This window comes from Mus caroli, unplaced genomic scaffold (genome assembly GCF_978045245.1).
Source record: "Mus caroli unplaced genomic scaffold, Mus_caroli_1 scaffold_13, whole genome shotgun sequence".
Classification (NCBI taxonomy): Eukaryota; Metazoa; Chordata; class Mammalia; order Rodentia; family Muridae; genus Mus; species Mus caroli.
This window is the reverse complement of record NW_028227268.1, coordinates 116,244,819-116,258,885: the sequence shown is the minus strand read 5'-3', so window position 1 is coordinate 116,258,885 and position 14,067 is coordinate 116,244,819. Positions and strand designations below refer to the sequence as shown.

At 45.9% G+C, this 14,067-nt stretch overlaps 1 protein-coding gene across 1 annotated transcript in view; it reads left to right on the top strand.

Moving 5' to 3' along the window:
• The window catches only part of Adcy1 (adenylate cyclase 1), a 128,821-nt gene that overhangs the window by 86,107 nt on the left and 28,647 nt on the right, over nucleotides 1–14,067 (top strand). Inside the window, exons 9-13 of the mRNA XM_021178187.3 lie at nucleotides 1,338–1,532; nucleotides 1,719–1,816; nucleotides 10,207–10,291; nucleotides 13,193–13,282; nucleotides 13,651–13,904. Coding sequence (XP_021033846.1) covers nucleotides 1,338–1,532; nucleotides 1,719–1,816; nucleotides 10,207–10,291; nucleotides 13,193–13,282; nucleotides 13,651–13,904 — 722 coding nt within the window. The remainder of the gene's footprint in view (nucleotides 1–1,337; nucleotides 1,533–1,718; nucleotides 1,817–10,206; nucleotides 10,292–13,192; nucleotides 13,283–13,650; nucleotides 13,905–14,067) is intronic.

The following is a 14,067-nucleotide window of genomic DNA, read 5'->3' as shown; positions in this document are numbered from 1 at the left end:
TTGTAGACCAGGCTGGCCTCGAACTCAGAAATCTGCCTGCCTCTGCCTCCCAGGTACTGGGATTAAAGGCGTGCGCCACCGCGCCTGACTTTCAAACTCTTAAGATATATAGGATTTTACCATTCATTTTGATGCTTTGAGCTATGAATACTAGACTAGGAAGTGATCCCTGTACGTTAATGTTTGCATTATTACTTTCTTTGAGCAAGAACTAGGTATTGTATTTTAGGAAATACTTCTGAGTATGGATCAAGGTGATTTTTTGCCTCTGGTACTTTAGTGTCCTTAGCCCTAACACAATGCAGTGGGTACCATTTTGTTATGCAGGTTTGGGAAGTAGGCTAAGTTCGATGTAACTGGGAAGTTGCAGACTCTTGTGAATAGACTTTCCCGTGGTCTTCGGCTGCAGTTGTGTGGTTATTTGTGCTTCTCTGGTTTCCCATTCTTGATCATTTGGCCAAGAGACAGTGGCTTTCCTCATGGCCGTTGCCAGTTTTCTCATGGCCTGCACCCACTGACATATCCAGTCCTGGGCTCCTGGCCTGAGATAGATATGACAAAAGATGCCCCCTCCCCCCCGCAGGACCCCTTGTCACCCATGGTTTTCTTTAAGGCCCAGTGTTCTGAAAGCCCACTCTCACTTTCCACCCTCCTAGCCTTGTGTTTGTGTGTGTTGTCTATGTTTTCCTATTTGGTTGGAACATGGTGGAAAAGTTTGTTTGCATTCTTTCTGCAGCTGTACTGTAATATTTTAGCAATCTGTCTTCAGCTGAGGTATCAAAGCATCGGAGTTCTGTTGAGTCCCTGAGGGTGAGACCACACAGCTATCTTCAGGTTAGACTTGGTTTCCCTTTCCACAAGCTGGGGCCTTCTTGTCCCTGTCACATGATACATGGAAGAGGGGCTCACATTCTGCTCCTTTCAGCCCTGGCTAACTGCCACTTCTTACCATTCCTCCATCAATGGCAGAGACCACCTGCCCTTGCAACACACTTCCTCTCCCTTCTTGCATATGTGGGCTTGTGCCAGCATCCCTTCCAGCATATGTGGCTAGTAGGCTGCTCATCCAGGCCGTATTTGTTCTGCATCCCACCACCGTCTCCATACTAATATCAAACAGACATTCTGTAATTTGCAATACAGACCTGGGGACCTGAATACTGGGTGGTAGGACAACCCCAGTGCCATCTCTGGCCAGCAGGGGGCAGGGCTCTGACATTGTCTCCGAGTTCTGAAAAGCAGGTAAGGACCACTGGCCAGCAGTGCCCATGAGTGCTTTTGTTTGAAAGCTAAAGAAACATTTGATAATCTTTTCTCTATTTCCGCCGTGGCTGCAGCGGAGGGCATTGAGAACAGCCTCGGAGAAGCTCAGAAACCGTTCGTCTTTCTCTACTAATGTGGTCTACACCACTCCGGGTACACGCGTCAACAGGTACATCAGCCGCCTTCTCGAAGCCCGCCAGACAGAGCTGGAGATGGCTGATCTGAACTTCTTTACTCTGAAGTACAAACATGTCGAACGAGAACAAAAAGTAAGGGATGTGGGGACTTTGTCCTTGCCCCTGAGGCTCTGGCGGTCTTCTGATGGTCTGATTATCCTCTCTCTCTCTCTCTCTCTCTCTCTCTCTCTCTCTCTCTCTCTTTCTCTCTCTCTCTCTCTCTCCTCTCTTCCCACACCATGCTCTCTTTCCCCGCTCCTTCTCTTCCTTCCGTCACAGTACCACCAGCTTCAGGACGAGTACTTCACCAGCGCCGTTGTCCTCGCCCTCATCCTGGCTGCCTTATTTGGGCTTATCTACCTTCTGGTAATCCCACAGTAAGTGCTGACCCTGTGCTCATCAATGCCTTGGGAAGGAGACTGAGAATTCCAGGCCTCTAGGAACACTGCTTGTTTTTCTTGTTTTTATGACTGAATAACTGACAAGAAACAATTGAAGGTACAAAGAATTGATTTGGGGTTACAATGTGAAGGTACAGTTCATCATGGCAGGAGAAGCGTGGCCCGGGAGAGACTGTTAGCTTTGGTGGGAGGAGCCTGAGCCTGTTTGCCCACATCAAAGTGGGGCATGTGTGACTTGAGATACATCCTCTGTGACTCACTTCCTCCCATGAGGCTCCGCATCCTAAAGGTTTGGCAACCTACCCAAATAATGCCACTGTCTGAGGGCCAAGGGTTCAAGCCCATTTCCCTTTGAGACCAAACACTGGGGTTGGACTTGGGTGTCCTCCTATGCTCAAGTTCCATTTCCTAGTTAGCCTCCTGTTGCTCCTAGTGTTTTGCGGAGATCACTGGGCACTCGCCCTTCTTCTTCATGCGCTCTAGGTAGCAACTGGCAAGCCTGCTGGCATTTAACAGGATCACTGTTTTTAGTTTTTAATTTGCTGAATTCTAAGACTTCGTGTGTGTGTGTTTTCCTTTGACTTCTCTATCACATGCCACACACCGTTGTCCTCAGAGGGACTTCTGAGGAGAACACACGATCTTTCTTCTTTCTGGGTCCACATCACTTTTAAAAGCGTCAATGTGAGAAAAAAATTGGCTCTGGACACTCGCCAACTGCCCACAACACCCGCCACAGGATCTTAAGACTTCTGGTGAGTGGAGCACAGCTTCTGCTCCAATCCAATTGCGCGGGACCTGAGACTGCATTAGTTAGGGAAGCAGAAACTGGCCTGAGTAGGGCCACAGGCCTCACCCGGCCGGATCAGCGCCAGGGTAGCGGGAGCGCAGGGTTGCCTGACACCCGCCAGCTACCCACGACCCCCGCCGCAGGATTTTGGGACTGCTGGTGAGTGGAACACAGCTTCTGCTCCAGTCCAATCACGCGGGACCTGAGACTGCTCTGGTTGGGGAGAGAGAAATCCGGCCTACATAGGGCCACAACCCTCTTCCGGTCAGAAAAGCACCTGAGCAGCTGGGGCACAGGGTCTGCTGACACTCGCCAACTGCCCACAACACCCGCCACAGGATCTTAAGACTTCTGGTGAGTGAAGCACAGCTTCTGCTCCAATCCAATTGCACGCGGGACCTGAGACTGCATTAGTTAGGGAAGCAGACCGGCCTGAGTAGGACCACAGGCCTCATCCGGCTGGATCAGCGCCGGGGTAGCGGGAGCGCAGGGTTGCCTGACACCCGCCAACTACCCACGACCCCCGCCACAGGATTTTGGGACTGCTGGTGAGTGGAACACAGCTTCTGCTCCAATCCAATTGCGCGGGACCTGAGACTGCATTAGTTAGGGAAGCAGAAACTGGCCTGAGTAGGGCCACAGGCCTCACCCGGCCGGATCAGCGCCAGGGTAGCGGGAGCGCAGGGTTGCCTGACACCCGCCAGCTACCCACGACCCCCGCCGCAGGATTTTGGGACTGCTGGTGAGTGGAACACAGCTTCTGCTCCAGTCCAATCACGCGGGACCTGAGATTGCTCTGGTTGGGGAGAGAGAAATCCGGCCTACATAGGGCCACAACCCTCTTCCGGTCAGAAAAGCACCGGGGCAGCTGGGGCGCAGGGTCGGCTGACACTCACCAGCTACCCACAACACCCACCACAGGATCTTAAGACTTCTGGAGAGTGGAACACAGCTTCTGCTCCAATCCAATTGCACGCTGGACCAGAGACTGCATTAGTTAGGGAAGCAGAAAAACGGCCTGAGTAGGACCACAGGCCTCTTACGGCTGGACCAGCACCGGGGTACCATCAGCTACCCACGACCCCCGCCGCAGGATTTAGAGACTGCTGGTGAGTGGAACACAGCTTCTGCTCCAATCTTTAAATAGTGACAACGATAACAACTAACCCCAGAGATTACCAGATGGCGAAAGGTAAACGTAATAATCTTACTAACAGAAACCAAGACCACTCACCATCATCAGAACCCAGCACCCCCACTTCACCCAGTCCAGGGCACCCCAACACACCGGAAAAGCTAGACACGGATTTAAAAGCATATCTCCTGATGATGATAGAGGACTTCAAGAAGGACGTTAATAACACACTTAAAGAAATGCAGGAGAACACTGCTAAAAAGGAAGAAGACAATAAAGAGGAAGCACAAAAATCCCTTAAAGAATTGCAGGAGAACACTGCTAAAGAGTTACAAATCCTTAAAGAAAAACATGATAACATAATCAAACAGGTAGAAGTCCTTACAGAAAAACAGGAAAACACATCCAAACAGATGATGGAAATGAACAAAACCATACTAGACCTAAAAAGGGAAGTAGACACAATAAAGAAAACCCAAAATGAGGCAACACTGGAGATAGAAACCCTAGGAAAGAAATCTGGAACCATAGATACGAGCATCAGCAACAGAATACAAGAGATGGAAGAGAGAATCTCAGGTGCAGAAGATTCCATAGAGAACATCGGCACAACAATCAAGGAAAATGGAAAATGCAAAAAGATCCTAACTCAAAACATCCAAGAAATACAGGACATAATGAGAAGACCAAACCTACGGATAATAGGAGTGGATGAGAATGAAGATTTTCAACTCAAAGGACCAGCAAACATCTTCAACAAAATTATAGAAGAAAACTTCCCAAATCTAAAGAAAGAGATGCCCATGAACATACAAGAAGCCTACAGAACTCCAAATAGACTGGATCAGAAAAGAAATACCTCCCGACACATAATAATCAGAGCAACAAATGCTCTAAATAAAGATAGAATACTAAAAGCAGTAAGAGAAAAAGGCCAAGTAACATATAAAGGCAAGCCTATCAGAATTACACCAGACTTTTCACCAGAGACTATGAAAGCCAGAAGATCCTGGACAGATGTTATACAGACACTAAAAGAACACAAATTCCAGCCCAGGCTACTATACCCAGCCAAACTCTCAATTAACATAGATGGAGAAACCAAAGTATTCCACGACAAAACCAAATTCACACATTATCTCTCCACGAATCCAGCCCTTCAAAGGATAATAACAGAAAAAAACCAATACAAGGACAGGAACCACGCCCTAGAAACAACAAGAAGGTAATCCCTCAACAAACCTAAAAGAAGACAGCCACAAAAACAAAATGCCAACTTTAACAACAAAAATAACAGGAAACAACAATTACTTTTCCTTAATATCTCTTAATATCAATGGACTCAACTCCCCGATAAAAAGACATAGACTAACAAACTGGCTACACAAACAAGACCCAACATTTTGCTGCTTACAGGAAACTCATCTCAGAGAAAAGGATAGACACTACCTCAGAATGAAAGGCTGGAAAACAATTCTCCAAGCAAATGGCATGAAGAAACAAGCTGGAGTAGCCATTCTAATATCTGATAAGATTGACTTCCAACCCAAAGTCATTAAAAAAGACAGGGAGGGACACTTCATACTCATCAAAGGTAAAATCCTCCAAGAGGAACTATCAATCCTGAATATCTATGCTCCAAATACAAAGGCAGCCACATTCATTAAAGAAACTTTAGTAAATCTCAAAGCACACATTGCACCTCATACAATAATAGTGGGAGACTTCAACACACCACTTTCACCAATGGACAGATCATGGAAACAGAAACTAAACAGGGACACAGTGAAACTAAGAGAAATTATGAATCAAATGGATCTGGCAGATATCTACAGAACATTCTATCCTAAAACAAAAGGATATACCTTCTTCTCAGCACCTCATGGTACCTTCTCCAAAATTGACCACATAATTGGTCACAAAACAGGCCTCAACAGATATAAAAATATTGAAATTGTCCCATGCATCCTATCAGATCACCATGGACTAAGGCTGATCTTCAATAACAAAATAAATAATAGAAAGCCAACCTTCACGTGGAAACTGAACAACACTCTTCTCAATGATACCTTGGTCAAGGAAGGAATAAAGAAAGAAATTAAGGACTTTTTAGAGTTCAATGAAAATGAAGCCACAACATACCCAAACTTATGGGACGCAATGAAAGCATTTCTAAGAGGAAAACTCATAGCTCTGAGTGCCTCCAAAAGGAAACTAGAGAGAGCACACATTAGCAGCTTGACAACACACCTAAAAGCACTAGAACAAAAGGAAGCAAATTCACCCAAGAGGAGTAGACGGCAGGAAATAATCAAACTCAGGGGTGAAATCAACCAAGTGGAAACAAGAAAAACTATTCAAAGAATCAACCAATCAAGGAGCTGGTTCTTTGAGAAAATCAACAAGATAGATAAACCCTTAGCCAGACTCACTAGAGGGCACAGGGAAAGCATCCTAATTAACAAAATCAGAAATGAAAAAGGAGACATAACAACAGATCCTGAAGACATCCAAAACACCATCAGATCCTTCTACCAAAGGCTATACTCAACAAAACTGGAGAACCTGGATGAAATGGAGAAGTTCCTAGACAGATACCAGGTACCAAAGTTGAATCAAGATCAGGTTAATGATCTAAACAGCCCTATATCCCCCAAAGAAATAGAAGCAGTCATTAATAGTCTCCCAACTAAAAAAAGCCCAGGACCAGATGGGTTTAGTGCAGAGTTCTATCAGACCTTCAAAGAAGATCTAATCCCAGTTCTTCACAAACTATTCCACAAAATAGAAACAAAAGGTACTCTACCCAACTCATTCTATGAAGCCACAATTACTCTGATACCTAAACCACAAAAAGACCCAACAAAGATAGAAAACTTCAGACCAATATCCCTTATGAATATTGATGCAAAAATCCTCAATAAAGTTCTTGCTAACCGAATCCAAGAACACATCAAAACAATCATCCATCCTGACCAAGTAGGTTTCATCCCAGGGATGCAGGGATGGTTCAATATACGGAAATCCATCAACGTAATCCAGTATATAAACAAACTCAAAGACAAAAACCACATGGTCATCTCCTTAGATGCGGAAAAAGCATTTGACAAGATCCAACACCCATTCATGATAAAAGTCTTGGAAAGATCAGGAATTCAAGGCCCATACCTAAACATGATAAAAGCAATCTACAGCAAACCAGTAGCCAACATCAAAGTAAATGGTGAGAAGCTTGAAGCAATCCCTCTAAAATCAGGGACTAGACAAGGCTGTCCACTTTCTCCATACCTATTCAACATTGTACTTGAAGTCCTAGCCAGAGCAATTCGACAACAAAAGGAGATCAAAGGGATACAAATTGGAAAAGATGAAGTCAAAATATCACTCTTTGCAGATGATATGATAGTATATATAAGTGACCCTAAAAATTCCACCAGAGAACTCCTAAGCCTGATAAACAGCTTCGGTGAAGTAGCTGGATATAAAATTAACTCAAACAAATCAATGGCCTTTCTCTACACAAAGAATAAACAGGCTGAGAAAGAAATTAGGGAAACAACACCCTTCTCAATAGTCACAAATAATATAAAATATCTTGGCGTGACTCTAACTAAGGAAGTGAAAGATCTGTATAATAAAAACTTCAAGTCTCTGAAGAAAGAAATTATAGAAGATCTCAGAAGATGGAAAGATCTCCCATGCTCATGGATTGGCAGGATCAACATTGTAAAAATGGCTATCTTGCCAAAAGCAATCTACAGATTCAATGCAATCCCCATCAAAATTCCAAATCAATTCTTCAACGAATTAGAAAGTGCAATCTGCAAATTCATCTGGAATAACAAAAAACCTAGGATAGCAAAAACTCTTCTCAAGGATAAAAGAACCTCTGGTGGAATCACCATGCCGGACCTAAAGCTCTACTACAGAGCAATTGTGATAAAAACGGCATGGTACTGGTATAGTGACAGACAAATAGACCAATGGAATAGAATTGAAGACCCAGAAATGAACCCACACACCTATGGTCACTTGATCTTCGACAAGGGAGCTAAAAACATCCAGTGGAAGAAAGACAGCATTTTCAACAAATGGTGCTGGCACAACTGGTTGTTAACATGTAGAAGAATGCGAATCGATCCATTCCTATCTCCTTGTACTAAGGTCAAGTCTAAGTGGATCAAGGAACTTCACATAAAACCAGAGACACTGAAACTTATAGAGGAGAAAGTGGGGAAAAGCCTTGAAGATATGGGCACAGGGGAAAAATTCCTGAATAGAACAGTAATGGCTTGTGCTGTAAGATCGAGAATTGACAAGTGGGACCTCATGAAACTACAAAGCTTCTGCAAGGCTAAAGACACCATCAATAAGACAAAAAAACCACCAACAGATTGGGAAAGGATCTTCACCTATCCTAAATCAGATAAGGGACTAATATCCAATATATATAAAGAACTCAAGAAGGTGGACTCCAGAAAGTCAAATAACCCCATTAAAAAATGGGGCTCAGAACTGAACAAAGAATTCTCACCTGAGGAATACCGAATGGCAGAGAAGCACCTGAAAAAATGTTCAACATCCTTAATCATCAGGGAAATGCAAATCAAAACAACCCTGAGATTCCACCTCACACCAGTCAGAATGGCTAAGATCAAAAATTCAGGTGACAGCAGATGCTGGCGAGGATGTGGAGAAAGAGGAACACTCCTCCATTGTTGGTGGGATTGCAAGCTTGTACAACCACTCTGGAAATCAGTCTGGCGGTTCCTCAGAAAATTGGACATAGTACTACCGGAGGATCCAGCAATACCTCTCCTGGGCATATATCCAGAAGATGTCCCAACCGGTAAAAAGGACACATGCTCCACTATGTTCATAGCAGCCCTATTTATAATAGCCAGAAGCTGGAAAGAACCCAGATGTCCCTCAACAGAGGAATGGATACAGAAATTATGGTACATTTACACAATGGAGTACTACTCAGCTATTAAAAAGAATGAATTTATGAAATTCCTAGCCAAATGGATGGACCTGGAGGGCATCATCTTGAGTGAAGTAACACAATCACAAAAGAACTCACACAATATGTATTCATTGATAAGTGGATATTAGCCCAAAACTTAGGATACCCAAGATATAAGATACAATTTGCTAAACGCATGAAACTCAAGAAGAATGAAGACCAAAGTGTGGACACTGTGCACCTTCTTAGAATTGGGAACAAAACACCCAGGGAAGGAGCTACAGAGACAAAGTTCGTAGCTGTGATGAAAGGATGGACCATTTAGAGACTGCTGTATCCAGGGATCCGTCCCATAATCAGCTTCTAAACGCTGACACCATTGCATACACTAGCAAGATCTTGCTGAAAGGACCCAAATATAGCTGTCTCTTGTGAGACGATGCCGGGCCTAGCAAACACAGGAGTGGATGTTCACAGTCAGCTATTGGATGTATCACAGGGCTCCCAATGGAGAAGCTAGAGAAAGTACCCAAGGAGCTAAAGGGATCTGCAACCCTATTGTTGGAACAACATGATGTACTAACCGGAACCCTGGAGCTCTTGTCTCTAGCTGCATATGTATCGAAAGATGGCCTAGTCGGCCATCAATGGAAAGAGAGGCCCATTGGACTTGCAAACTTTATATGCCCCAATATAGGGGAATGCCAGGGCCAAAAGAATGGGAATGGGTGGGTAGGGAAGTGGGGGGCGCTATGGGGGACTTTTGGGATAGTATTGGAAATGTAATTGAGGAAATTATGTAATAAAAATATAAAAAAAAAAAAAAAAAAAATTGGCTCTGAACAGGAAGGCAATGTAGCGATTTAAATGGCATTTGCCGTCATTTGAGTCAGTGTAAATTTGCAAAGTTTGGAGCCAGGAAGACCTGGGAAGGCTCCAATGTCCCTTTCCTCCAGCTCCTGTTTCCTAGTATGACTGACCTTGAGGGATAATGTCTCCTTCAAGTTTCCAGCAAGCACATAGAAGTTCTCAACCCCTGCTAAGGACAGGAAGCCTGTCTGTGGGCTGCACAGACAACTGTAAACGTGGCAGGTCTATCAGATGGCTTTATCTACAGGTCAGGCTTTTCTAGAAACCTCTTCCCCAGACAGGTATCAATAGTACAGCTCTGTGAAGGTGGGCACTTCCTCCATTAGAAGGGAAGGTCTTGCCTGCAGCCAAGGCTAACCTCTGGGATGAGGTAGTATGAATGGTGATGGTCTTAGGTACCTCACCCAGGAGCCTCAAGTGACTTCAGGAGGAAAGAGCCAGGTGAAGTAATTACTCAGGGACTTGTGGCAAGTGGATATTGGCAATGCTTCCTCCTGAGGGTCTAGGTGTGGGGGCCAAGGAGAGAGGCCCAGTTCTGAGGTTCCTATCTGATACATTCTACCAGGCCCCTACCTCACAGTGACCTGTGTGCTCTCTGTCTCCAGGAGTGTGGCTGTCCTGCTGCTGCTGGTATTTTCCATCTGCTTCTTGGTGGCCTGTACCCTGTACCTGCACATCACGCGGGTCCAGGTATGTTTGTGTGTCTTCTACACGTGTCCAGGTATGTGAGCCTGTGTCTGAGACCAAGTACCCGAGCGTTTCCTGTCTAGTCGCATGGCAAAGCAGTGCCATCCTTGATTCTCAGTGGCAAGTAGAAGGTATCGTCTGTCCCTGTGGCAGGTGCTGGTTACGTTTATCGTACTGTGCATTGTGCCTTGTTTCGGGAGCAGCCTTCTTGGCACCATTCGTGGGTGGTAGATATTGATGAGAAAGATCCTGAGGTATGGGCTTTGCTGCTTGGTTGGAGAGACCAGGGTAGTTTGTTTCTTATGGACCCATGACCCTGACCTAAGGTGGGCATGTTCCAGGTAGGCTATCTGTCTGTCCTGACCCTGATGCTCAAGTGCAATTTGGATTTTTGGAGCAAAGGCTGGGCATCATAACCTTGCCTCTCCAGCCCCCCCCCCCCACTTGGAGTTCTGTTTCTCTTGAACCTGCATCCTTTTTTTCATAGGCTCAGCCTCCACCCCTCCTGGTGATGTCAGGCCTCAGCTTTACTTTGGTATAATTGTCGAAAACTGCAACCTTCTTGAGAGGGTTCAGCCTAGCTTCACTCATTTAACTCCACCATTATTATGGGGTACATCTTGCCTTTCATTTTTAAAATTTAAAAGATACTCTATATTAAGACCGCATTTATAGCTTGTTCACTTCTATAGGTTGAGTGACATTTAGTTTGAAATTCATGGCTTCAAATAATCTTGCCTTTGCCATAGAATTTCAATGAGAGTGTGACAAAGAGATGGTAGTTCTTAAAGCCTGTTATTTTGTCTGCATTGATGGGAGCCGGTGTGTGTACCTGATGGTGTTCAAACAGCACAATACATGCAAAAGGTGTGAAGATGGGGGGGGGGGCAGTAGCCCAGAGTATAGCTGGGGAATGCAGAGACCTTGGATCCTCACCTAGCATCTCATCAGGGGACCTCAATCCCCTGATTCTCATGACCTGGAATCTTGCCCATGAAGCTAATATTCAAGCCTGACCACCACATGGCTCTGTAAAGTGCATGTCCTGTGAGATCACACTGTGATGGCTTGTTTGAAGCCATGCCCTTTATTAAAAACATGGCTGCCCTCCTTGATGGGGACTCAGGCCAGTCACCTCCTGGACTTCAACAGTCAAGCCAGCTGGCCTCTGCCGCCCACACCCAATTCCACCGAAAGTGGCATGGAATACGTGTTTTTGAAGTAGCAGCTCCCAAAGCTTCAGGGGTTGGACTTCTCTGGTGTCTGAAGTCATGCTGGCTGACACCCAGGAAGCAGAGAGGAACATGTACTCTGTGGGGACAGAGGCACTGGGACTCAGCTCCCCAGGGATGCAGCAGATCAGGCCTAATGAACTAAGCCAGCATACAATGACTGGTGTCCACTAGGCTGGGTGTTGGGTTCTGTGCTTCATCTCAGGGCTGACTAGGCTGTGGCAGAGGCTGTGGGGACAGACGGTGGAGTAGATGCTGAGAGACAACGGGCAGGTCAGCCGGCAGGAAGTTAGGCCAACCACGAGAGAATCTAGCATGGGCAGTCACACAGGTGGGATGAGGGACAACTGACAGGACATGTTTTCCTGTGGCATTGACATTGCTTCCCTCCACAGTGGCCATAGTGCCAGGTGTATTGGCTGCAGTTCCTGAAGATGTCTCTCCTCTTACTCAACTCATCAAGCACAGAATCAATACTGAGCACAGGGCAGTGAGAGACCAGAGGGAGAACTCAGGGCTGCTTCCAGCCAGCTCACTAGTTCACTTTGCACTGTCTTTCTGCCCCTTAGTGTTTGTCCACTGCTGGCCTTCCTTGAGGAGGCCAACATATGGGAGCAATCCTGGCTTTATGTCTACTGGACTCCTGCCATGCCTCTAGATCAGAGGACTCTGCCCTCTATGCTCTTCAAAAGCTTCATTAGCTGCCTGCTTGGGGTGTCAGCCTTGCCTGGGTGCTATGGGTGTATACTGTAATCTATACTCTTGATTTTCAGATGACGAGCATAAAGAACTTCCTGTGTCAACCATGAAAGCACCTGTTAGATATTTCAGACTGTGAAGTAAATAGATTAAAAAAAAAACATTTCTAGCAGCTTAAGAAGTATATTAAACCTGTCTGTGATGATAAACTTCCAGAATATGAAGGGGGGAGAGAAACAGAGGGAGAAAGGGAAAGGGAGATGGGGAGGGAGGAGAAGGAGGAATTCCTGAGGTCAGAGCATGCAGAATAGTAAAAATACGCAGTGCTTCTCCTAGCTGCTCTACCAAGTCTCAGTGCCTGGAAGGGGAGATGGATGTTACTCCTTTAAACTCAAACACTTTAGTTATGTGTGTGTTGTTTTGATTTTTTTGTTTGTTTCTTGGCAAGTTCTTCACATGGGAAAGAGATAAACACAACAAGACCTTTCCTTAGAAGATGAAGCTCTAGTAAGCCTCTAGCCCAGTGATTCTCAACCTTTCTAATGCTAAGACCCTTTAATATAGCCCCTCATGCTATGCTAACCCCAACCACAAAGTTATTTTCTTTGTTGTTTCATAGCTGTAATTTTGCTACTGCTATGGATGGTAATGTAAATATCTGTGTTTTCTGATGGTCTTAGGTGACCCCTGTGAAAAGGTCTTTTGACCCCCAAAGGGGTCTTGACCCACTGCTCTAGGAACCAGCAAGGGGCTCTTCACATCCTGCCTCATTTGGATGTCTTGCTGAGAACACAGAAGTACTTCCCAGTCACAGGATATTTGTTAAAGTTCCCTTCCTCCCTTCTTTTCCCGTTCCTTCCTCCGACCCCAGTGTGTGTTACTGGGGTTACAGCCTCAAGTCTTATACATTCTAGACACCAACTCTACCACTGAGCTGCGCCCCTAGGCCTAAAGTGAGGTGGTTTTTGTTCAGTGTTTTCCAGGGTGCCTGACGATCCAGATCCGCACCGCCTTGTGTGTGTTCATAGTGGTCTTAATCTACTCAGTAGCTCAAGGCTGTGTGGTGAGTATCACTGACTTCTGACACGCACGGGGGCAGGAGCAGCAGCTGCAGAGGCTGAGCTGGGAGTTGGTGGGAGACAGAGCTGGGGTGGGAGGAGTAGAAGGAGCTGTGACACAGGGTTGTCTGCCTTGGAGACCAGGCAGGAGCTAGCACTACCTGATTCACCTTGCTTGCCCCCAGCTCTTACTACAGACAGCTGGGGTCTTTGCAGGCTGCAGCAGCAAAGACATTTGAAACCTAGCTGGTGGTGTCAGATGCAGGAGAGTGGTGACTACAGAATACCAGGGGCCAGTGAGCCTGGGACACATTCCTGGGGACTGCCATACTTTGCCTGGGTCTTCCTAACCCTTCCTGTCCTTGCTTCCCAGGTGGGCTGCCTGCCCTGGGCCTGGAGCTCTCAGTCTAACAGTTCCCTAGTGGTCCTCGCAGCTGGTGGCCGGCGCACTGTGCTGCCTGCCCTGCCCTGTGAGTCTGCACACCATGCCCTGCTCTGCTGCCTGGTGGGCACCCTCCCACTAGCCATATTCCTGCGGGTGTCCTCCTTGCCAAAGATGATCCTGCTGTCTGGGCTGACTACTTCCTACATCCTTGTCCTAGAGCTCAGTGGATACACCAAGGTTGGGTGAGTGTGGCACTCCTTGGAAAAACTCTAGACAGGGTGAGGTTAATTATCAGTCTCCTCTGATAATTTGCATTAATTAGTTATTGTTAATCATTTTCTCAGTTATTAACACTGTAGTTACAGTGCTTTCTCTTTTTCTATCTCTTTCACATAGACACATGAA